The sequence below is a fragment of the Penicillium coprophilum genome, assembly GCF_028826855.1.
Source record: "Penicillium coprophilum strain IBT 35676 chromosome Unknown utg000001l_segment0_segment0, whole genome shotgun sequence".
Lineage (NCBI taxonomy): Eukaryota > Fungi > Ascomycota > Eurotiomycetes > Eurotiales > Aspergillaceae > Penicillium > Penicillium coprophilum.
This window is the reverse complement of record NW_026622720.1, coordinates 1,350,207-1,374,156: the sequence shown is the minus strand read 5'-3', so window position 1 is coordinate 1,374,156 and position 23,950 is coordinate 1,350,207. Positions and strand designations below refer to the sequence as shown.

The window sequence follows — 23,950 nt, the reverse complement described above, 5'->3', positions numbered from 1 at the left end:
TGGTTCTAGACTCATATAACTTTTGAGGCTCGCCTTTGCTACCTTATATATCTGCACAGCGAGGAAATTAGTGGCGGATTTTTTGATTTTTTGATTTCTGCTTTTTCAAATAAAACGGTCTCTTGTGATGTGGGTGTATTGTACTTTGGCTACCCCCTTTTTATACTCCCTAGCCTATTGATAGTAGTTGTCACAGTATCCTCGGGTCCAGAGTGATACTCGCAATATGGAACACGTGATCAATTTCGTAGCTCACGACCCCAGTTCTAGGGACTAACACTCTATCACAATACTTCTCGCTATACGACCATTCATTCGTCATTCATAGTACCCATGGAGTTTTAGATCATCATTTATAGAAACATCAATAGATAAACCTACTAGATAATACTACTAGGGACCAGTGTCTTGAATGTGTATAACTGGCAAAGCCAGATCTCGAGACGCGCCGGAAACCCAGGTGTGTCCAGAACATGTGAGGTAATTTCCCTATTGGTCCATGTCGACGGGTCCACGAAGATTCATCGCCTGGATACAGGGGTATACTTCCAAGGCGGTGATATATATATGGGATATGTGGGTAGGTAAAAAGTTTCGCGGTTGGCATACACGCCGAGGTCTCTTTTCTCTACCCTCCCCTGGCCCGGTCCTTTCTCGTTCTCCTTCTAGCTTTTATTGAAAGACTTCCTATCTTACTTCTTAGTCCAATAGATGTATACCCTGTGAATGTAGAAAGAACAATAAGTTCGATCAAACATCAACAAAGGCAGTTGATCCAGCGGAAGCGATAGGATAGGTGAACAGTGAGTTACTTAAAACAAGTACATGTCGTAATCAGAGGTCATGACCTCGATAGATAAGTCACTTGCACAAGTTATGCTTTCCTCGGCTGTTTCTGCCGTCTACCTATAAGACTGGAAAGGGGGAAGACTAGCACGAAGGTATTTAAAAAGATCGCTGAAAAGACCACTGAAGGGCCCTGTAAGGTATCATAAGTCCGCATGAGTGGCCGTCTACTGTTCTCTTTATAAACTCAGATTAGTACTTGATTCTAACAAAGAACAACAATAGGGCTTACCAGTTGTCAAACAGCCCTGGGCACTTGATCTTTCGCTTAAGGGCCTGTTGTAATTCTGGTCGCTTTTTCAGTAGGTCTGCCAATGCAGCTCTCAACTCTTCATTATATGTAAAGTCAAGTTCCGGCTTGCCAGTTGCACTAAAGATGATCAAAGAGCTCACGTCACCATAATCGCTCAGTGCTTTTATGCCCGTCCGCTGATGCTGTGACAAGATCTTCTCACGTAGAACCCATTCAGGACTGAATACCTTGACTGGGTATCCATTGACAGTTAATGTACATCGGCTAGCAGTCCGGAGATCATACTGAGGCCGGTGTGACCAGCTTTGATAATCAAATATCTCAAGTTGCACCAATTGCTCTTCGCCCCCCGGCACGTGGAATCTGTACGCCGGAGTTATATGCCCAAACTGGTTGACTGGACTGAAATCGGATGGAAATGTTGTGAGAAGCGGGGGACTCAGTTGGTTCGCTGTAATTTGGCGCTGATCCACATGGATCACTAAATCGATATCCTGTGTCCTCCGAGTGGGGTTCCGGGTCAAGAGGCAAACAGCAGCACCACCCATGATTGCATAATCAATCTGTAGCGTATCCAGTCTTTGCGCGAGAAATGAGGCTACGGACATTAGTTGCTCAAGAGTAAGGAGAACCATTCTTTCTAACCTCGTCCATAAGCTACTGCTTGGTTCGTAGATCTGATATCTCTCAAGTTATCGGTTTATTTTCAGCAGTAAAAATGGATCAGACCGCATCTTTATGCATCTTTTTGTCCTGAGCGGAGAACCCTGCCTATACAAAAATTGCAAGGAGGCTCGAGAGTTATACGACATTTGACTGATTATGTGGTCCTATGCGCTACGTACTAGGAGTCATATCATTGGCGAAAATTAAGACTCTCGGCCATGAAAGTGATTGAGGATCATTGGTGCATTAGCATGCGTTATCCTGAGGTGTGAACGATAGATACGTACATACTGTTGAAAAGTCCCACAAGTTATACGCTGTATGCCAATAGGGTTCACACTGCTTTACCAGCCGCCTCTGGGGTTGAAATGGCCAGTGCTTGGGGACGTAGGTCTAATTTCTATTGATAGAAACCTTGGCAGTTAGTTGTTGTTATTCGCAAATTACATATCACGGGCTTAAGGATTGCCCAACGCTCTGTTCACTTCAGTCAATTATCTGAATTCCACATATCATCGCAGGCCTCCTCTAGTAATAGAACTATCAGGGAAGAGGGGTTCCCCTCATATCATGTGTCATTTCTCTTCCAGAACCAAGGCGTTTTGAAACCCGGAGGTCCCATGCACCGTGCTCGGCTTCGCGAATCCGACCAAAGTGCGTGCTGTACCATTCTACTGCGCGCTCATCTGCACAGTCGTCAAGGATATCATTGTTGACTTCGAGATAGCCTCGCATCATTGCGATCCAAGCGTTGAGAAGCAGGTGCCACGACGAACATTCAGCCTCATCACTCGCATCGATGACTGCTTTGACAAAGCTCTCAACCAATGCCTCTTCAAGCGGGTAGAACAAGTTTCCATACACTTCATACGAACTGTCGAGGTTTTCCAATGGTAAATGCGCAAAGGAGTTGGGGATTAAGAAGACTTGGTCCCCCCTCAACGGAAGGTGAGGTGGAACCTGGAACGACGCACAACAGCGGTCTAGGCGTTCGTAGCCCCGATTAATTTCATCAAGGGCAGCCTGTGGATTTGGGAGAGATTCCAGAATCTCAGGGGCGGGTCGGCGATCAGGAGGGGATTGAGGGAATCCAGAGTCTTTCAGCTTCTGAATCGCCGCCTGATAATGTTCTTCTCGGAAAACAAACATGTGATACTGCCATGATAGTCAGCAGGAATAAGCCTCGAAACAACTGAAGTACTCACACCTGCTCCAATTGGGACACCCAAATAATGCATGGCAAGCTGTCCCCACGATATAACCGGTAGAGGGTTGAGTATTTCACTGAATGTTGAAGATACGGGGTCAGGTGCGACCTCTCGGGGATTCCTAAACATCTCAGCTGTAAATTTTCCCTTCGAGTATTACCCTATGTGCTCTTAGTAGGTTTGTTTTAGGTTTGTTTGCGATATTAAGGCCAAAATCCGTTGTAGGGCAGACGACGTCAAGTCAGTGAAAAGACTAGGGTGATCATAGACTAGTAGGACCTCACTAAGACCTCCAGGGCTGTCCGGCAATACGGTGAGTTATAGAATCACTACGCCAAGAGAAATCGATGCCTTGAAGTTTACATCAACTTACACTTTTACAACCTTCCACCCTATACCAGTACTGGCTAGTCTTATTCTTGATTGCAATCAAACCTAAGAGTTCAAAAGCAAACTGTATATCAGCGGAGGCAAGGGGCGTAGCTGAGCATGGTTTGGCGCTGAAGTGACGCCTCTCTAGTACAAACGTACCTAGCATTTATTTGTCTTCAGAGAATACAGTCGTCTCCTATCTTTGCCGTCACACCCTTGTCTATGTCCTACACAATGGAGTTTCGACATCTCCCGTTCGAGATAATATACCTTATCACCGGCATTTTGAAACTCGACGTCGCAATCTGCTCTTAGTTAAAGAGTTATCGAGGAAATGGGTGGAAGAGAACTTCCAAGGAAGTTGGTACATCGTCAAGCTCCGGAGGCGACTTTTTTGGCGCAAGAGGTATCCTGTACCCACATGAATGGATACACTCATATCTTTGACTGAAGCTATGATTCATATCTCTATTGTGCATAGAAAGTGTACTTGTATGGTTTATTCTTTTTACACCCTGGTATACCGTCGGGGAGCCTACTTCATCTCATTAATCTCATTTTCAGAGGCACTTGTATATTTAAATACTCGCTTTCTACCTAGAAAACCGCTAGGAGAGAAAATGTCTGCAAAAAAAGAGCATATCAAGAAGAAGTACGAGTGTTATCTTCCAATCAATGTCCCTTGTATCATTTTCAGCCATAGAAAAAGCATTATCCAGGCCCTACGTCCTTGAGGGCAGAGGCGGCATATGAGCCTAATCCCCTTAATTGGCTCCTAGTAAATCCCGAAATGAGATTCTAGCCTCAAGCTAATTTGAAGACTGGTATTCAATTGCAATCTATGTACAGTGCATTCCCCGCATTGAAGGATAAACAGCGCATACGAATACGACCGAGACGATTAAAATTTCTTCACATCCGTCTCCTCGACTTTGAACTCCTCCCACGATGCTCGATCAAATCCATTCGGACGACTAGATCGCACAAACTGATTATCCACTCCACCAATAGCCGCAACTGGCTTCACAATCTCGATATCCGCACCATATGCGCGGGATGACCACAGTTCTGTCAATGGCTTTCGGCCTTCTGACTCAGAACCAGCAGGCTTGTACAAGTGCGGGAATCTCTCCTGCATGCCCTTCAGCACAGTCGACGAGATGCGGTCAACGCTGTCGCAGTGACGCAGCTTAAAGAACTCAGGCGGCTGCACCTTACGAAGCTCCTCTTGCACATCAGCTGGGTATTGGCCCATTGCAAAGAGCAGAAGGTCGTAGTGCATCAGCGAGGTTTTGCCGTGGTACGAGCCACCGGTCTTCGCACGGTGGTAGAGACCAGTCAACGCAGCGATAGCACCCATGCAGCCAGTGCCATAGTCGGAGATCGGGAAGGGTGGTACAACCGGTGTCGAGAGACCCATGAACTGTCCTTGGGCCCATGCAATTCCAGTGACCTGGAGTTGATGTCAGTCTTGATTAGAGTCGTATGAATGTTGGATCTGATAACTTACGCAGTCTGCAATCTGCTGCCATCCAGCGCGGCCAGCCCATTCGCCTTCGTATCCGAAGCAGTTTTCATTCACATAAACAATACCTTTGCCGCGCTTCTTGGCCAATGCGGCCATGGCCTCTGCTCCGTAGCCAAGCTTATCTAGGGCTCCGGGACGGTAGCCGTCTACGATGACATCCACGTCATCCAGGAGCTTCTCAAACTCCTTGCGTCCAGCCTCGCTCTTCAAATCCAGATCTGCTGCAAGCTTGCCCATGTTACCATCGACTTGGAAGAAAGGAACATCGGAAAGGCTGGGACTGGTGATCTTCAAAACATCGGCACCATACTCAGCTAAGATACGAGTAACAGTCGGCCCGGCGATGATACGGCACATCTCCAGTACCTTGACGCCCTCGAGGATTCTCTTGCTACCGTTGCGTCGAGCTGGGAAAGGAGTCGGAGGAAGGTCACCAGGCAATTTGCTGATCTTCCATGCAGGCTCTTGGATGTTAAGTTTTCCCTGTCAAATGATTAGCTTGCTTGTTGGGGCCAGATATAGCACTTTTTAGAACCTACATGGGGAGTCTGGATAAAGTCTTCATGTTTGTAAGCAGTCACACCAGCCTGACGTCTCTCCTTGTTCATCTCTTCAAGCTCGGCAGCCGTGTATTGCTGTACTTTGCTCTCAATAACCTTGATGATTTCTTCATAGTCAGTCAGGTCTGGCCGATGGCCCTCCAGCCCAATCATGTTCAGGGTTGTCGTAGCCTCCAGCGATCCATGAATATGGAAGTATTCATCGGGAATCTTAGTCTTGTAAAGATTCGCCGACATGCGTCGGTAGCCGTTGGATTGGGCAGCCAGCAAATCCGTATCTGTTCCAGTTAATTTTTTTGTCGCGCCTGCTCTACAGGGAAACACATACTCTTTAACTTCGATTTCACACCCGGGTCCAATTTCGACAGACCATCCACCTTTGCCATGTAAGCTTGACACCCGAAGGCAGTCGCAGCTTCAAGATTGATTTGAATGCCACGAGGTTCTCCAGCACCAAAACGCAGGTCCGCAATTGCAGCGGCTACGGAACCCTCAATTCCCTTAAGGGCAGCGAGAGTCTCGGTCTCCTTAAAAGGAATGGGGAAATAGATTTCATTATGACTTGTAGAGAAGGACACGCGGTCTTTGTTCGCGAGGACCTCGGGTGGCAAATCGAAGCGCTCCGACTGCTCACATAGCTCAGAGAAGATGCGACTAGTCTCAAGAACCGGAGAGTACATGCTGACTGTTATGTTGCTTCTTTCTAGGTGCACTTGAACGTTGGTTGAAATAATGCGGTGAGTTCTTACCTGACCAACGCGAGATACCACGTGAGAGTCCGCAAATGGCAAGCAAATGTGTAGAAGATTCGAGGGGAAACCTGAAGTAGGAGAAGGCCGGGTATTATATCCATGACGACCCTAGATCGGGTCCCGAGAATTTAGGCGTCGGGTGGCCACACTCGTCCCGTTAGCCATCGGCTCACATCTATTATTGGAATCTACTGATCGGCAAAAATGACAAAGATATGATGCTCGTGTTGGTGTTCCTATCCACTACTTGCAGCCTCCAATTATCACAATATACGGATATGAAGTAATGAACTGACTCCCGTCAATCCCCGCATGCAGATCCGAAAGAGCTATCCGGCATCGGATCGATCGATCGGAACAGTCACGTGAGAGCATATCTTGAAGAGATTGTGCTGAAGTGGTATAGCATTCTGAGTATCTTGTATTGGTTATTGCTGTTTGGTCTCTTCAAAAGTGGAATGAGGTCAGAAGAACTGGGGCTCAGGAACACCCCTGCATGAGAATCTAGAATCGACAGGTCACGTGACCTATAAAATTACCCCGAATCTCCAATCTCCGAACATTTGCGACTTTTCCAGGTGACGATGCTACTCCGAACCAAATTACGGCCTAGGGTATGGCGGCTTGCATCTTATCGGCCGACCCGTTTCAAATCTGAAATTCCATTCATTCGCATTCAAGATGGAACCTTTTACAAGAATTACCCAACCCCCGAAGACTTGTCCAATCCACCTCTCTTCCCGAACCTGAACTTCACTCTACCCGCTCTTCAAACTCCCAGCCCGGCCAAGACATCTCCTCTAGAACATTGGGCTATAATTGGTCCATCTGAACGAACCGATCTTCTCCATGTCCTCCGCGGCCAATACATCTGTATCCCGCCCAGCGCGCGTTCATACCCATACCTCCTCACAGACGAGATCGCGAAAAAGGATCCACGATTGCGACTAGTAGAAAATGCGATCCAATATGTTGGATTCAGTGGCGAGGGCTCGGGGGCCATTGGGGGAATCCGTGGCGCATATCTCAGTGCTCGCTATGAGAGTCTTCGGGAGGAAACCGACTGGACTCTGCTGCAATACCTGCGTGGTCAGACCTCCTTGAATCCGATGGAGGGTGAGGAGGAAGGCACTCTACACGATGACGATTTCCTCCGGCGTACTGCTGACAGTCTTGATCTCACAAATTTATTCAACTTGCCAGTCGCAAACCTGAGCAATGGTCAAACCCGCCGAGCGCGAATTGCAAAGGCTATTCTGAGCAAAGCAGAACTATTGCTTTTTGATGAGCCATTCAGTGAGTATCTTATGTCCCCATTCGATGAACCTGATTGTCTTACCTATATTCAGTGGGATTGGATCCGGTGGCAGTGAGAAGGATCTCTACACTTCTTCATAAGTTAGCAGAGAAACGCAGCCCGCGGCTCATCCTGGCCCTACGCCCGCAAGACAAAGTCCCGGATTGGATTACGCATATCATGGTTGTGGGTAATTCCCACCAGATTCTGCTGCAAGGGCCAAGGCCAGATATAGTAGACACGCTTAATGTCTGGAACCACGTTGTGAAAAAGACCAAGCCGGACTCTCTGTCTAAAGAGCAAGTGGAAACATTGAATAAGTGCAAAGCAGACTTGAAGGCTGGTATCTTGGACAACGAACTCCTTGGAGATTTGGTGGCGCATACGAACGAAATAAAATGCTCGGAAGTCCAAGCGCCCTTGGGCGGTGAGCCAGTTATTGATATGGAAGGAGTCCGTGTCCAGTATGGAAATAAAAAGGTACTCGGTAATTGGCAGCAAACTGTTTCCGGTGAAGTAAAAGATGGGCTGCACTGGCGAGTACGTCGGGGACAACGTTGGGCGATTCTTGGCCCCAACGGCTCAGGCAAGACAACGTTGCTATCAATGATCACATCCGACCATCCGCAGGCGTACGGGCAGCCTGTCAAGCTCTTTGGACGATCCAGGCTTCCGGAGCCTGGGAAACCGGGAATTTCAATTTTCGAGCTACAGTCCCGCATTGGACATTCATCACCAGAGATCCATGCATTCTTCCCGCGTCAATTATCAATTCGTGAAGCGCTTGAGACCGCTTTCGCTGAGACATTCCTGTCAAAGCCGAAGCTGAATATCGAACGAGATCACGATATATCTGTACTTCTGAAATTCTTCAAACCCCTGCTGGATCCAGATTACCTCACGAGCGAGATACCAATAATATCGACCGATCGTTTCCCGGCTATCAAGAGACAAATAACGACTCATGCCGAGCCCTACTTCCCAATGGATCACGTTGTTGGATATGCGGATGACATTCTCTTCGGCGAGCTCACCCCCGCACAACAACGCATTGTGCTTTTCCTCCGGGCCCTCGTCACCAGGCCGGACATTGTCATCCTCGACGAAGCTTTCTCGGGCATGTCCGCAACGCAGCGTAACATGTGCTTGCAATTCTTGGAAATTGGCGAGAGACCTAAACGCCGTCCTGTTAAAGCCAAAGCTCGTGACTCAGCTGAGGCGGCATTCCGGTTCACTGGTCTTACACCAGACCAAGCCTTGATCATGGTGAGCCATGTGGCTGAGGAGATTCCCGACAGCGTCCGCTATTACATGCGATTACCGTCTCCCGCAGGCACTGAGGATCCCCTTGATTTCCGCTTTGGTATCCTCCAATCTAAAACTACGCTTAGACAACCTACGACCTGGGAGGCAGCCTGGTCTCCTGCACCGAAGTTTGTCAAGCATGCCCGCAGGACGTGGCGTCGTCAACAACATACTTTGCCGGTACAGGATATGACTGAATTCGAATGGTGGTCGATATAAAGGTATAGGCATCTAGATTTGATCTAGTATTCTTGGCATCTACATTATAGATTTTCTTGTACATTTAATTACATTCCCGATTCATCTGTGACGAATTAATCCGTGTTCTCCATGGCTTTTGGCCCATCTCAACACTAAAGGGATTGAAATATCCACCCGTGCATAATCAATCAGACTTCGTAAACAGCAAAAGGAAAGAACCTCCATATCACTGCCTCTACATCTCACAAAAGATCGGCCGTCATCTAGTGCCTTCTATGGAGCTTCCTCTATTAAACTCGACCCGGCATCCGCCAGTCCCTCGCGAGAACTTCTATCACTCCGGGGCTCGTCTTCCCTTCCGTCTTGCCATGTCGAGCAATGGCGACAACGAAGCGCCTTTAAACAATTAGCCGGGACAAAGCACACATTGGATCAATTTCCTTACCGATACACCAATATACTGCTTACAGTATGGACACCGAACAGTAGGCTTGATAATTTTGTCATGAGTGATAAGCATGTACAGATGTCCGACGGCGTACAGAGTAAGGCTGACACCCATGAAGTTGATGACTGTCTCGATAAATAATCTACATAAATTTGAGTTAGAACTAGCTAAAGGCGCATACATGAGTAGCTTGTTTAGCTCCACATACCCATACGCCAAAACCAGTGCTCCATCTTCTCTTGCTTGATAGAGGGTGTTGTACCCATACTGCGGGTCATAATTCGGGCCCTTTGAGAGAACAGCGAACTTCTCATCCATGTTCCGATTCAAAAACGGCAGTAGAGAGACAATCGGCAAAACTAGGTCTGATACAAACGATGTAACGACTTTAGTGAAGGAATTAGCTATACTTCGAGTAGGTTTTAGATGTTAGCCGGGTATTTCTCGAATATTTCTATTATTAGTCGGCAAGAAAGAGAGAGCACTAACATCAAACCCAACGCAACCTCGAGAACATTATCTCGCGCGGCAAAATTTATAAAGCCAGCCCAAGCATATCGCACTTGTTCCTGCGCCTTCTGGCCAGTGCGTAAAAGGACGTCGGCGCTCTCGTCAAGGCCACGCATGTTGGGTTTACGTTGTAACTGGTAAATATGGTAAAGCTCAAGAGAGCATGTTCAGGCAAGAGTTTAGAAAAAAAAAAGGAGGAAACGCCTCTGAAGGACGCCTTTATCGGAGCTGCGTCCATGCGCTCGGGTCAGGTGAATTAGGGCGCGGGGATGCAATTTAGCCATCTACGGGCGACTAAGTCTGCCATCGAGATTTAACTCTCTCATTGGATACTGCCTCACCGCTGCGATCACCGCTCCTCTCTCAGCCTATATCTAGTAATCTCAATTTCAGCTTCTCTTTTATTTCTCTCTTCATTTATACGGTATAAGCGTACACGGCCGCTTCTGCGGCCTTTTAATATCTTTCTGACCGGGCTTTTAAGTGCCTTTCAGTGATCTTTTCAATAGCTTCCTCGGTGGGCTTCCCAGTTTTTCTTAGATACCTTCAAAATGGGTTTCCCCTTTCTAGTCTTTTCAAGACGGTAGAAAAAGGCGGAAAAAGTATACTCTATATAAGCGACTTTTCTATGTATAACTTCTAACTAATAATGATGATAATGATCGTATATAACTTCTGATATGTAGGTTCATAAATCCTATCTTTGATCCTTATATTTTGATATTAAATGCAATTCGATTCTTACAATTCGATTATTACAAGACTCTTATAGAATTCTTACAATTTAATACTTTATTTATCAAGCCCTCTATTATCGTAAACCATGTATCTTTATTTATACCAGTCTACTCCTCAAACAAGGCAGAATTTAGTTATATTCAGGCATAACCTCTACAAAAAGAGACATTTCTATGGATGACTATAATATTGCCCTGCAATATTATCCAATGAGAGAGTTATGTTTCGATGGCATACTTAATCGCCCATAGCCATTTTGGCGGCGCCTTACTGCATGTGGTACTTTGTGCATAGTGAATTAACGGTGGCCCTAGTTATAAACATCTCTAAGCGTGAAGGCATTGCTTGGCCCTCAGAATGGCTGATTTTAGGCTCGGAATATATCGAAGTACCCAGTACCTGGCAATAGTCGGTGATGGCCGCTTTACGATCAGTACAGAGTACATTAACAGTAATCAGTGCAGATCCTCATCTATAAATCTACAACTATAAGTATGAAAAGAGTTGGCAATATCGATATTCGCATGCGAAGGCTGTGTGGTTCTTCATTAAATATCATAGTTCACAAGTATGAGAAACACACCTGAATCTTACTCATAAAAAGAGATCCGAGTCCGCTGAACAAAAATGGCGATTGGTTTCATGCCAAGCTATGCTATATAGCAAGTCCTTCTATAGCTATTCTTCCTATCCTCGGGGCATATTTAGAAAATTCGACGCGATGGCAGTCATGAACCCAAGTACTCGTACGCGATTCGCCAAGCCACTGAAATGATACCAATGCCGATTAGAAACAAGCGCCATCAAATCAAGCCGTAGACTCTGCCAGTCAATGGGATAGTTGGCCTTCCTGAGTAGTTCTAGCTCAAACAATATGTCTTCCTCTTTCAGCCGCCTCTTCCAAAACCCATCAGGTAATGTCCACTGGAATGCAGCAAGCATATTTCGGGTGTTCATCAGATCAGCCGGTGTATAGTCAATGGGGCAAATCAATTCGGCAACTATGATCGCAATATCCAACGGTATACTATTGTCTCGAGGTCTGATATGATTCTTCTCGGTCTTCCTTGCTCTGTCAATTGCTTTGTGCATTTCGGGCACTATGAGAGGATTCTTGTATATATCGCAGCCGTACTTGAACGGAGCATTTGACCCCGGATAAGGATGCAGCAAGTCACAGTATTTCGCAAGTCGGAGCCGGGAATCATTACTTCCCCACAACTTGCTCTCATGCCAGTACTCTTGGGCTGCATGAATGAATTTTTCCATCTCCCTTTCAACTAAAGTTGTGGGTATGACGTGGTTGAGAAGGACCCAGCAGTGGGCATGGACAACAAATCCGATATTTTCGTTTTTGAACTGACTTGGTTGTCTGTTGATGGCTGCTGCGTAGAATTGAGTGAAGACATCATCATGTCGGAGATTATGTTTCCTCCCACCGATTCGCGCCATGTTGGGGTTTATTGGAACGATGTAAGGACGAGTATAATCCGTTTGAATCAAAGTGATACCACTTAGAGCGAACTTGGTCCTAGAACTTTTGATTACTGTGCGGGTTAGGGTAACTTGGACGTAGGATGCTTTGGTAGACTCACTGGCTCGGCACATGCAAGACCATATTTTGGGGGACTCTGGGAGTTCTGCCTCTTCCACTTCCTTTGATGAGACCACCACATGAGCCGGGGTGACTATCCTATAGTACTTGTGCTGATTTCCCCCGAAAAAAACCGGCGAACGAGGCGAATTCATGTTTCGGTAGCAACTCATCGAGTAAACCTCCACTCCGCATAGAAGGCAATTTGGGTATGGATTGACAGCTGAAGTACGAGCCATGATTATACTGCCAATTTGATGTGATCTTGAAGAGCTCTACCCGATTCAATCTATGAAAGGCGGAAGTGAATAATTATATAGAGTGATGTAACAATGAAGACTTGACTTGCACAACAGTACCAGATTCTTCTATATAGTAGCTCAAACACTAAAAGGACATCCCGAAATAAGGTCACTAGGTACTACCGTATAGCTACACTGGGTATACAGTCAAAGTCCGTTCAAGAAATAGTCATGAAGCTTCAAACACCAGTTCCATTAACACATTATTATCTATACATCAAATTTCTCCTGAACATACAAAGCCGTTGACTCGAGCTCTCCAGCAATCCATAGATTCTCTAACTCGTGGCGTTCAACCATCGATACCAGTGCACCTAAACGGGCTTCTATTTCATCGCAATCGTCTTCAAACTCTGTCTGATCCGCCAGAGCGCGAATAAACCAATATTCACGATCCTTGAGGACAAGAGAACATCTCGGCGTCTCCGCAACCATATCAAGTCCGGTGTCCTTAACTCGCGCTATTTGAGACCATAGACTTTCAAGTCCTCTACAAATATCCTCGCTGTGCTCATGTTCATCATCGTCAGGGTGCTGTCTGGCGTAGTCAGCTAGAGTCTCTGCCTCTTCTACAAAGATGCGGCACTCCTGTTGGAAGTTCTTCTGCCATGGCGAGAGGGCTGACTCGCAGTTAGATATTCTTTGCTGCATGGTTAAGCAGAGATGCGGAATGGACACTTACCTAGGTCTTCTTGTTAATGCTTTGGAACTGATTGATCTGAAAGAATGATAGAGTGCGGACCTTGTTCTTGGTTTTTTGAATGAGGTTTGCTTGATTGGTCTACTTAGATAAATGCCGGGATAGGAGCTATTTATGACTTCCACCATCCGAGCTATGCATTGGATGCACCTCAATAGAGAAAGAAATGCACCAAAGGCTTTCAATTATGTTGAGTCAATGACTTGGACTGTTAGCTGATAATTACTCCGCTGAGACAAAAGACAATGACACTGTTTAACTTCTTTGTGTCCTGTTTCTATCGCTAAGAATCTGAAATGTGCTAACAAAGCGATGTTGGTTTCCTTGTGGTGGGTATAGAGCAACAATGACAGAAGAAACCTCCAACCCTTACATTACACAGCAGAATAGTTATGAGTTGGCGACTGCTCCAAATCACCATTGGGATTTTGAATACCGCCCTCTTGACCAGTGGAACTAGGCATCTGTCGTCGCCAGCTACACTTCTCTTTGATCTGTGAGTGGCTAGCATTGCTCGTGTTGGCGGCAGATTTGCTAGAAAGCCCAGAGAAGACTTTAGCGTGTATGACTTTGAACAAAGGCCGCATATTTGAGAGACAGGCTGCGACAATTCCGACAGCGGGCTCAATGCACGTCCACACACTTGCTGGGACTTGGTTGTCTGTGTTTGTGTCAGTAAATAATTTTCATGGATGTCATCCGGGAAGCGCACATGTAATGTCCTCGCCTTGAGTGGAAAGCTCTATCAGGACGACCAAGCGAATGATGTCGAATATTAAAGTCCTACATCATGTTAGAGTAATACTGAGCAAAGAGACAGCAGGTCAAGCTTACAGCAATCCCAAGATGAAAATCCCGGAAAGACACAGCTTCTGTGTCTTAGAGATGGGAAGCTTCCATACAATGTGCATGGGCATCAGGAGGATTATTGCGTCTGTCGCGATGTTGGGAACCTGAAGGCCGTAATAGAATCTTGAGAGATCCATACAACCACCTTCAACCATGGGGTGCCACAGCTTCTCGGTTGGGATGCAAGTGAAACAGCCTGCGAGAATACCACATGCAGCCCATAGAATTACAATCAAAGATACAAGATTGACGGCGAACTTCATGGTCTTGACAGGGAAGAGTCTGCGATAGAGCATCAGGATGGATAGTTTGATGCACGCAATGCAGCCAGTGTAGAGGATCGAGCCTGTAAACAGTGTCTGTGTATCTATCAGTAAACCGTCCATACATACAATGCAAACTGAGTGAGATATCGTACCTTCAGGTAAACAACAATCTGTTCAGGGGAGAGCTCGACAATATGGGTTCCAAGTCCATTATAGAGTACTACATTCGTTAGCTGGCTGTTCAATTTGAATGAATGCTCTCAACGCACACACAACTCCTGCTATCGATATACCATATTCGAAGATCTTTTCCCAATCCTCAGCCTTAATATATAAACATCCGGGATATGCTTCTCACCAACGCAAAGATAATCAGCCAGTCATCTAGAAAGAGACCACTTCCATTAATCATTCGAGAGATAATCCGGAACCCGACTGATGTTGTAGACAATATGAAGGCAAAGCAGGTCGAAGTAATAACCACATGGCGCAAGTTGTCGTGATCATAGCCATGAACGGTCTGGGCCACCGAGTCCGCCATATCGCACGTATAAACAAGGTATAGAGAGTGGCCTCTTTGAAAAGGGGAGGCACTGGTGTAAGTGTGAGGCAGGAAACCCAGACTAAATATATACACAGAAGCAATTATGAGAAGACCACCCCGAAGAAGGCAATGAGGTCTCACATCTTTCAACTCTAACATTTAACCTTAGATGAATGACTACTCTTTTGTACGGAGTACATCAGTAGTAGCTATGGGGTTGAGCTATGGATTTGATACATATCTCATCCTTACATGTCAGCCGATTAAGATCTGTGATCTCCAACTAGCTAGGTAAAACCTGCTCCAAGCAACAAGGGCCTTGACACTAACAAAAGTTTCCGGGAAATTTTTCCGAATCGGCGCCAGCCTCTAGGAACAGTCCCGATTTTGCCATTACGAGCAAGGTGTAGACGTATAAGTTGAAATGGATTTCCCAGGGGAATATCTATGGTCCATACGCCCCCTCGATGCATCGCCTTGCATATCCCCGGGGGTACTTTATAAATTGACAGCCGGGGCTGTTGGGGCTGAGGATTCGGTAATCATGCACGGAGTCCTCCGTAGAATCATTCGGAGAGAATTGATGAGCTACTTGGTAGATCAGGCGCATCGACCCATTCCCCCGGTGCGATTGTGAGATCAGGGTTAATCGGTATCAACCCGCCAATTAGGGTTTCCGATCGTGTATCTTTCTCGGGTCTGCTGTATGATACATCCTGCGAGCGACTATTACAATTCTGTCCGCTATTCTGAGCCGCTATTTTCATATTTGGAAGCTTATACGACTCAGCTGAACGGCTCGCTACCATCGCTTAGGGACTCCCGTGTACCCGCGGGCCTTAGTCTGATATTGAGGTCTTGTGATCTCCGGTAGAAACGTACCTGTGTAGGGGTTTCGACAGGTTTCAATTATTGGCTATAAAATATCGAGACTTGGGTGGATCTAGCGATGAGATTGTATGTTATGGTAAGATGGGTGCTTGGAGATAAACAGATGGGGGTTCTTGTTGATTTTACTGGAATCGGTTAATTTCTATGCTGTACTCCGTACTGATGTGCTGCTCTCTGTGTCGGGCCTAAGCTAATCAACCTCACATCTCCCTTCTTCATGCCCATTGGAAGGTGACACATAGGTGGCAATATGATATATCACATTTGTCCAGCCGTATCTGCAAATGGTAGTCAGAGTGGATCGACCTATGCAACAACTAGCCTTGATCACATTTGTATATCAACAAACCTGATAGGCTACGGGGTACTCTCTACATGGTAGTCCCTACAATATCAACGCTGTTCAAAGGCAGAGAGCTCAAGACGAATCAAATGAAGAACGATGGTACATCCCAATGCATAGAAATATACATCTAAACAAGACTCCATGCCATCCGATGTTCCCTCGCTAGACATAGCCCACTACCTCGGTGGTGGGCTATACGACATCGGCCCGGGAGTAGTGTACGGCGAAAGCAAAGTCGTCCCCCGTTCCCTAGCCGCGCGAGAGCGATACTCCTCACGCTTCTGGATTTCCTTCTCATCCTGAATCAACGTGCAGCATGTACAGCAGGTAGCTCGCACGCAATCAGACATTATACTACCCTGGATGCCATATGCCTTTCTCGTTCTGGTGTGTTGGATAGTGGCCAGTAACCCTGTTATGCGGGTTAGAATGGTACTTTTTATTGGTTGCTCGAAAGGGTTGCAGATTCCACTCAAGCTTGGAATTACACTTGGAAGTTAAAGTTGGACTTACATTGACATCCGCATAGCAATCCCATCCCCGTGCACGACGCATTGCATGTTTCATAACCGAGCAGATTGGTCGGATCCTCCTTTCTCGATTTCATCGAGAGTCGGTGTTGTGTTCTCCCATACAAGATGCACGGACATAGCATTCCCAGGCAGCAGATCCCGAAACTCGAAAATTCGCACAGCCCATTGCTCCATCCTCCTCCCTTCACCTCCTGATTTGGATGCATGGATTGGCCAGGTTGGTGGTATGCACTCAGGTCATCCGGCTGGGGAGTGTGCGATGTTTTCGCTCTGGTGGGTGGAGGGAAATATGGTGATTTGGGTGACTGGAGGGGATTTTCATCGGGAACAATGGGCATAGTTTCACTTCGTGCTGGTGCTTCTGGGTCTACCTTCAGGGGCAGTGGCCCTGGCGAGAGTGGGGGTGGTGAGCTAGGAGTTTCGGGATACGAAGCATATTGCTGGGTGGATGTTTCTTTATCGCGCTGTTGGTCCTGGATGTGGGTGTATGACTGTGTCGCATATGGGTGGGTCGCATAAGAGTGAGGGGACATCGGGGTACTGTACTGTTGTTGTGGTACGTTCGCATACTGAGGAGCTATAGCTATGCCGATTTGTTGATGCCATTGGTGCTGCTGTTGCTCGGGTATATTTGTATGTGACTGATTTACATACGCCCGAGGAGTCATTGGGCGACTTTGGTCGGGTATGTTTGGATACGACTGGGTATAGGATTGGGTATAAAGTTGAGCGGGATATTGCCGCTCGGGCGCGATTGCGTAGGTCTGGGGAGACATTGAAGTGATCGATTGTGGCTGCAGTTGTTGTTGTTGATTTTGAACCAAAGGCGCGTAATTGGCTGGGTGTTGCTCGATGGGTGGACAGTTGGCATAGTCTGGGATTATTCCCTGATTCTGGAATTTCTGCTCTTTTTCGCTTGGTGCATAGGACCATGCTCGCTGTCGCTCTTTCGGAGGTTCCTCCACATGCGGGGGCGCACTTGGTTCGGCTGGGGGAGTCGATAGGTTCTGTTGGTAGGATGGGTGCATCTCGAGTGGTGTTTCCATGAACGAATACCTCTCATTGCCTCCGACTGTGGTATCCAAATTCAACCGACTCATTTTGAGATTTAGACAGTATATTGGCTCGTGGATCTGCTATCGAGTCAATAGATATATACGGAGTATATGTGTCGAAATTTCATCCAGTGTAGAATTGTGGATTTGGTCACAAGGTGGAAGTGAGAATCTAAATGCGACTCAACGGGTTCGGGGCTTAGTATAGGAAACCGAAACGCTGGACGATCGGCATATGTGCCCCGAGTCACAGTGTGAACGAAGGCGCATGGTGGAAGGAAGCCGGCAGTAAACTAGAGAGTGAAAGACCATAGGAGCCTTGTCAGCGGGGAGTACAAAAGCCAGGAGTCTGCGGGGATCTTCCATAATCTCCTCAGTCTGTCGCTTTTACAAGGAAGATGGTTCGTTGAGATCCTGGTCTTTTTTGTGCTAATGCATCTGCTTCACACTGGTTGGATCACAACCCCCTGTTATCCCATCACATCACATTTTAAGCGCCGTTGGCCCCGTTGGTATTCCGTACACATATTATTTATTGAAACGTATCTCAACATTGAATAGTCTCCGGAGTACAGAGTAGTTATGATTTTATATAGACCATATATACCTATAGGCAGCAGTTTTGGGAGGATTCTGATTCTATACCGCTTGGTCTTGGCTAAATACTTGGAATCTTTTTTTTTTTTTTTTACCATCTCTAAACATTGCACATCGACCTTTTTTTTTATTATTCCCGTTCAGGTGGCTTTTGAAAGTGGAGACAATTAATCTGAGACTGTTAGTTCCTTTATGGGGTATGAAGATATAAAGATCGAAGGCTTGATCTTAGCTTGAGAGCTTAATCCGGGACTCCGGGGAATTGCCGAGGTCTTCAAACAGACAATATACAACTTATAGAACGGTTGGTCTGGATTCGTACCTATTGATCGACATGGCTGCACGCTGTGCATTGGAAAAGATGATTGGCAGATACGTAGGCAAATCAAGAGAAAAGCCAATGAAAATAGGAGGCTAGGGGGTTCCTGAGAATCTCAGAAGCTGGAGGCTATCCATTCATAGATATCATTGGGAGTGGATATGGAATGATATTCTAGATCCTATATTCTATCTCTTCAAGTCCAGTCAAGGATATATCGAATGGTCCAGGAACCCTCGAACAGAATCTGTAAGACGTTGCACGAAGATAAGAGTGTGAGTACTCCGGACTGGTAGCTGTTTCGCCATCTAAGGGGGGGCAAACTCCCTTCGAAATTTTTTCCCTGATTAGCTTCTTCCTTTTCTTCTCCCCCAAAAATCTCTTTCTTTATCTTTCTATTTTCCTCTTTTGCCTAGAATCGGATCCACTCAAGGGCGGTGACGATCCTCAAGGCTTCAAACTCTCCTCCCCCAAAGTCTTCTTTCCTACGTTCTGCGGCTTTTGATCAGCCTGTAAGATCTCTCTTTTCAACAACGTGCTCTTTGAATAGAATTATTATTCTGACATTCCTTCTGTTCACTTCTGGCTCTCTTAGTTTAAATTTCTTGTTTTTTTTTCACCTAACCACTCCGGTTTCCGCTTGATACCATCCCGACCTGTACTTGACCAATGTCCTCCTCATGTCAAACTCGCCGTCCGTTCCCGAAGATACCTTGCCTAACCCCCTGGTGACACCTGCTACACCTGCCCAACATGATTGCTCGAAAGATACCGTCGGGACCCCACGTCACTTGCGGCAGGATCATCTGTCTCAGGGACCTAGGGAGGTATCATCACCATCGCGCGCTGAATCTCCCACCGCCCATTCCTGGGCTTTACCCGTCTCCCGACTACCTCTAAAAAGAACCGCCACCACACCTCCAGAGAATACCGCGCAGCCCGATATTGTTTATAGGCCGCAGCTGTCAGAACGTGACAGCATTTTTGCTACTCATTACCTTCCCTCAGATAGCGCCGCAACTACCCCACGATTACCCCCCGAAAAGGCCTTGGGCAATGAACGCCAGGTCAACTTGATCCCTAGCCTCGATGATGCATCCGTGTCTCCAAGTGCATTCTCCAAGGTCTCTCCCCACCGTTTGAACGTCGACCCTTCCCACATGGAAGTTGACGTCCACAGAAACTCTCCATTGCGTTCCTCTGCTCTATTTCCTCCCACCGATATCCCCCGTTTGTCTCTCCTGCGCACATCGACCTCGCCGACTGATCACAAGAACACGGAGGTTGAGACGGGCGTGCAGGCTCATTTAGGCGGATCTCAACGGTACAAGGTGCCATTGGATAACACAGGTACGAAGACCAGTCGGTTTCAAGGCACTTTACCTGAGCGGAATGTTTTCCCGTCCACTCTAGATGATGTCTCTCGTACCTCTCACTCTTTGACTATCTTGTCCTCCGGCCACGGCTCTCATGTCGGCCAGGATCTCTTATCCTACAGCCCTACAGAAGAAACCCCACAAACTCCTGGTGCACCAGAACGAAGCCCCAGTAGAGGTCGTCGTGGCCGGGTTGACAGCTCAATTGAAGCCAATTTACCCAATGCGGAGCCGGCTTCTAATGTGCGCAGCCGTAAGTCCAGCCACTATCTGGGTCTTTTCAAAGAAAACACAACCACTACTTCGCCGGATCGCAAACGACGGGAGGATCGCGACCGACCGCAAGATGAGACGGAGTCGAGGGATAACATCATGGATTATGATCAAGAAACACATCACCCAGAGCAGGAACCTTCGCCGCGTAAAAGCATATCACCCTCCGCACTTGAAGATGCTCCCTCTTTCCAACATCCTCCGGCTGAGTTCTCTCAGGCCATACCAGATGACGTGCCCTCTAAGCGCCGACCTACAGCATTGCCGCGCAGCTTGCTGGAGGAGATTAGAAATTTCCATCTGACGCCTGGCGGCAGCCATGGGTCTTCTTTCTCTCAAAGCATTCCAACCCAATATTCAGAGCGCACCCGTGATTATTTCCAGAAGGATATTAACGATGAGGTATCCCCGGCTAACTCTTTCGAGGAGGAGGAGGGTCGTGAATCAACGCAATTTGCGGTTGAGGAGGAGGAAAATGAGCAGATTTCTTCTGCGCTTTACTTCCCCCACGAGCGCACAGTGCCTGATGGAGTTGATGCGCTGCAACAATTCCCCGATGGCACTCATGCTGTACAGCCGGGTCAGCTGCCGGCTGCGGAGAAAGGCCATGAGCTGATGTTAGTACCAGAGCGTAGCGATTCTCCCGAAAAGGAAATCAGCCATGTGGATATATCCTTTCGATCTAAGAATGAAAGTAAGATCCTTCGTGGGGATATCCATTCCCCACGAGAGAATCTGCCAGACAAGCCTTTGAGTACCATCTCTGAATGCAGCTATGATCAAACATACGATTCTGAAGCCGAACCGTCAGCAGATGAAAGTATACAATCTGCTAATGACCTGACTGACGAGGCCGCAACCCCGACTGCCACACCGACTCAGCCATCGCGGCTTCTTTCTCGCCCCAAAGCCCCGCCCCCGGGCCCTCTCGGTGCTGTGGAATTGAAGCCCTATCGGCATCAGGTTGGCGGCCACACAACTGTTTTCCGATTTTCCAGACGCGCTGTCTGCAAGCAGCTGAATAATCGAGAGAATGAGTTCTACGAACGCATTGAACTGAGGCACCCCGATATGCTGGTGTTTCTTCCAAAGTAAGTAAAGTCTTTCCCTCAAATAGCAAACGGTTGCCAGCGTATCCAGTACTAATGTTCTGGTCAGATACATCGGGGTATTGAATGTCACGTTCTCAAAGACATCCAAACGAAAGGATCAGGTTGATTCTGCCGATGGAGTAGTTCAACAGGTGACACCTGCCAATGGAACTTCAGCCCTCAGCTCTCAGCTTCTCGAGGCAGCAGAGTCACAAGAACCACAGGAGCCACAGCGAGTTGTTAGCCAGTCCCAAGTCACAGGGGTCATCCCCAAGGTCATTCTTGAGAACAATCGCCACATCATCCCCGCCGATCTTTTTACCCGCCAACAGCGACCCCGTACAGCAGATGACTCAGTCAACCGTGCAAGATCCATTGACGGCCTCGAGGGTATGTCAGTGGAATCTGATCCGTCGGCTCTGAGCAAGCGGGCTAAGATCTGGGGCGCCACGACCGTCAATCTCAAGCTTCAAGAGCAGGTTCTCCGCGAGGTATTCAGCCCTCCTGCAATCCACCATCACCGACGTCATGCTCGTGGTCATGTCCATCTGCCAAGGGCCAACTCTGACATGCCCGCAACTATACGTCGCCGAGAGAACCTATCAGAAGACCACACAGCCAGCAGTCGACGACCAGCTCCCGGCCCAATTGAAGCTCTGAAGACAGAAGCAATTGACATAAGGGTGCCCCCTAATGAAGGCCCTGCTCTTTCGTCGTCGGCCTCGACTGCCCTAGACGCCAATCAGAACCGACTAGAGAAGATTCGGACCGAAGAGGATCCCAACCGAGCAAGCTCGCTCTCCCGGGCTTCTCACACAAGACGGCGGCATTCCGGGAGTGGTCTCCAGAGACGTGGCAGCATGGATTCTCGCAACAATGGAGAACTCCTGTTCTTTGATGACGAAGATTATGCCGGTGACAAGGAGGATGAAATTTTCTCGATGGAAGCCGATGCTTCGATGTCGACTTCTTCCACCGCGAAAAGGTCAGCTTCACCAGTGTCAGAAAACAACTTTTCCAATGGTTTCCCTGCAACCGAAGCTTTCACTTCTAGTATAACTACTGATCCAAATCGCTTCAAACCAAAAGAGCCTCTCGACGCGGTTTTACCCAGCAATCCTAAAGAGGCGCAGCTGAGAAAGGACGAAAGAGTGCAGTTCTTCCTCCTCCTTGAGGATCTGACAGCAGGAATGAATAAACCATGCGTGTTGGATTTGAAGATGGGCACCCGACAGTATGGCATCGAGGCGAATGAGAAGAAGAAAAAGTCCCAGCGACGTAAATGTCAGTCCACTACCTCACAGCAGCTGGGCGTGCGGCTCTGTGGCATGCAGACCTGGAATGTCAAGAAACAGGAGTACATCTTTGAAGACAAGTATTTTGGACGAGATTTAAAGTCCGGTCGTGAGTTTCAGGATGCGCTCACTCGGTTCCTTTACGACGGCGTTAGCTATGTCAGTGTCGCCAAAAAGATCCCTGTCATTCTGGAAAAATTAGCTTTGTTAGAGCACATGATTCGACAGCTGAATAGCTACCGACTGTATGCTAGCAGTCTCTTGATCCTTTATGACGGAGAACCCCAAGCACCTCAGCAAGAACCGCCTCGTGCTGGCGATAAACGGGGAACCTCCAATGACGGTCAGAGCAGACTGAATGTTCAACTGAAGATTGTCGACTTTGCCAATTGCGTCACTGGCGAGGACAAACTTCCTCCAGATACGCCATGTCCACCCCACACTCCACACGACATTGATCGTGGATATCTGCGTGGCCTTCGTACACTCCGAATGTATTTCCAGCGGATCATGAAAGAGGTGACTCTGGACGAATACGTGGAACGAGGTGAGGGTGAAGCCATCGCGTTGGGCTCTCAACCTGCGGCTCGTGAGAGATCTTCTGCTCAGTATTGGGATGAGACCATGATGGAAACCGACGCGGGTGAAGTTAGTTTCTAGATCTTTTTTTCCTGAGGTTTTTGCTTTTTTTTTTTTTTTATCATCTCTCGGCCCACTGCCGATACGTGGCGTTCGGAGGATAGATTCTTCCATATTGAAACGCCAACATTCATATGCACCAGTGCCTGATCTCACCTGATCGACACTACGAAATAACGACCCGGCCCTGCAATGGGTGCTTCTATGATCCCCGACCCTTGGATGCATTTAGAGTCGTTTGAGTTTCTTTGCCCTTTTGTTTCTCTTTCGCAGAAGCCTCTTGTTTTTTTTTTTCTCGGGCGTGTATCAGTTTCTTTTTCTCGGCTGTTTTGATATTGATAATACCCCCAATGTCTCAAATCCTTTTTTTTTCGGTCTGCATGATCTTACTTGTATATGAGTATCCTTTTTTTCATATTTCTAGATGGCCAATTTTCCTTTATCTTCACTATTTCTCTCAATATATCATCTTTCGAAAATGACGTGATCGGATATAGATTGTAATGAGTCACGTGGAATGACTCCAACTCTCTCCGCTCTTGGAGTTCTTCCCCCTCAGCTTGACGACCACTTATAAAGAACATATACATTTCCTT

At 47.2% G+C, this 23,950-nt stretch overlaps 10 protein-coding genes across 10 annotated transcripts; 2 read left to right on the top strand and 8 right to left on the bottom strand.

The window, feature by feature from the left end:
• Window positions 1-1,074: 1,074 nt before the first annotated feature.
• On the bottom strand, window positions 1,075-1,647 carry N7500_000501 (uncharacterized protein; the record flags this gene model as incomplete). The annotated part of the gene is made up of 1 exon (XM_056671647.1): window positions 1,075-1,647. The coding sequence occupies one exon, from the start codon at window positions 1,645-1,647 to the stop codon at window positions 1,075-1,077; it is 573 nt and encodes a 190-aa protein (XP_056537220.1).
• A 661-nt stretch (window positions 1,648-2,308) lies between these two features.
• Window positions 2,309-3,102, bottom strand: N7500_000500 (uncharacterized protein; the record flags this gene model as incomplete). The annotated part of the gene is made up of 2 exons (XM_056671646.1): window positions 2,309-2,920; window positions 2,971-3,102. 2 exons carry the CDS (start codon window positions 3,100-3,102, stop codon window positions 2,309-2,311), a joined length of 744 nt encoding a protein of 247 aa, XP_056537219.1.
• A 1,144-nt stretch (window positions 3,103-4,246) lies between these two features.
• N7500_000499 (CAIB/BAIF family enzyme) lies at window positions 4,247-6,143 on the bottom strand (the record flags this gene model as incomplete). Its single annotated transcript, XM_056671645.1, has 4 exons — window positions 4,247-4,798; window positions 4,856-5,356; window positions 5,413-5,711; window positions 5,762-6,143. Coding segments are annotated over 4 exons (1,734 nt in total), but the record flags the coding sequence as incomplete, so codon positions are not given.
• Window positions 6,144-6,769: 626 nt separating this feature from the next.
• N7500_000498 (putative ABC transporter) lies at window positions 6,770-9,006 on the top strand (the record flags this gene model as incomplete). Its single annotated transcript, XM_056671644.1, has 2 exons — window positions 6,770-7,481; window positions 7,535-9,006. The coding sequence occupies 2 exons, from the start codon at window positions 6,770-6,772 to the stop codon at window positions 9,004-9,006; spliced, it is 2,184 nt and encodes a 727-aa protein (XP_056537217.1).
• A 255-nt stretch (window positions 9,007-9,261) lies between these two features.
• Window positions 9,262-10,062, bottom strand: N7500_000497 (MscL family protein; the record flags this gene model as incomplete). The annotated part of the gene is made up of 4 exons (XM_056671643.1): window positions 9,262-9,384; window positions 9,434-9,578; window positions 9,645-9,840; window positions 9,933-10,062. The coding sequence occupies 4 exons, from the start codon at window positions 10,060-10,062 to the stop codon at window positions 9,262-9,264; spliced, it is 594 nt and encodes a 197-aa protein (XP_056537216.1).
• Window positions 10,063-11,371: 1,309 nt separating this feature from the next.
• N7500_000496 (uncharacterized protein) lies at window positions 11,372-12,433 on the bottom strand (the record flags this gene model as incomplete). The annotated part of the gene is made up of 1 exon (XM_056671642.1): window positions 11,372-12,433. One exon carries the CDS (start codon window positions 12,431-12,433, stop codon window positions 11,372-11,374), a length of 1,062 nt encoding a protein of 353 aa, XP_056537215.1.
• A 357-nt stretch (window positions 12,434-12,790) lies between these two features.
• On the bottom strand, window positions 12,791-13,231 carry N7500_000495 (uncharacterized protein; the record flags this gene model as incomplete). Its single annotated transcript, XM_056671641.1, has 1 exon — window positions 12,791-13,231. The coding sequence occupies one exon, from the start codon at window positions 13,229-13,231 to the stop codon at window positions 12,791-12,793; it is 441 nt and encodes a 146-aa protein (XP_056537214.1).
• Window positions 13,232-13,654: 423 nt separating this feature from the next.
• Window positions 13,655-14,936, bottom strand: N7500_000494 (uncharacterized protein; the record flags this gene model as incomplete). Its single annotated transcript, XM_056671640.1, has 6 exons — window positions 13,655-13,941; window positions 13,993-14,063; window positions 14,115-14,488; window positions 14,548-14,615; window positions 14,665-14,701; window positions 14,754-14,936. 6 exons carry the CDS (start codon window positions 14,934-14,936, stop codon window positions 13,655-13,657), a joined length of 1,020 nt encoding a protein of 339 aa, XP_056537213.1.
• Window positions 14,937-16,352: 1,416 nt separating this feature from the next.
• Window positions 16,353-17,809, bottom strand: N7500_000493 (DUF614 domain protein; the record flags this gene model as incomplete). The annotated part of the gene is made up of 2 exons (XM_056671639.1): window positions 16,353-16,588; window positions 16,690-17,809. The coding sequence occupies 2 exons, from the start codon at window positions 17,807-17,809 to the stop codon at window positions 16,353-16,355; spliced, it is 1,356 nt and encodes a 451-aa protein (XP_056537212.1).
• A 1,551-nt stretch (window positions 17,810-19,360) lies between these two features.
• N7500_000492 (inositol polyphosphate kinase KCS1) lies at window positions 19,361-23,375 on the top strand (the record flags this gene model as incomplete). The annotated part of the gene is made up of 2 exons (XM_056671638.1): window positions 19,361-21,420; window positions 21,488-23,375. 2 exons carry the CDS (start codon window positions 19,361-19,363, stop codon window positions 23,373-23,375), a joined length of 3,948 nt encoding a protein of 1,315 aa, XP_056537211.1.
• Between the last annotated feature and the right edge of the window lie 575 nt (window positions 23,376-23,950).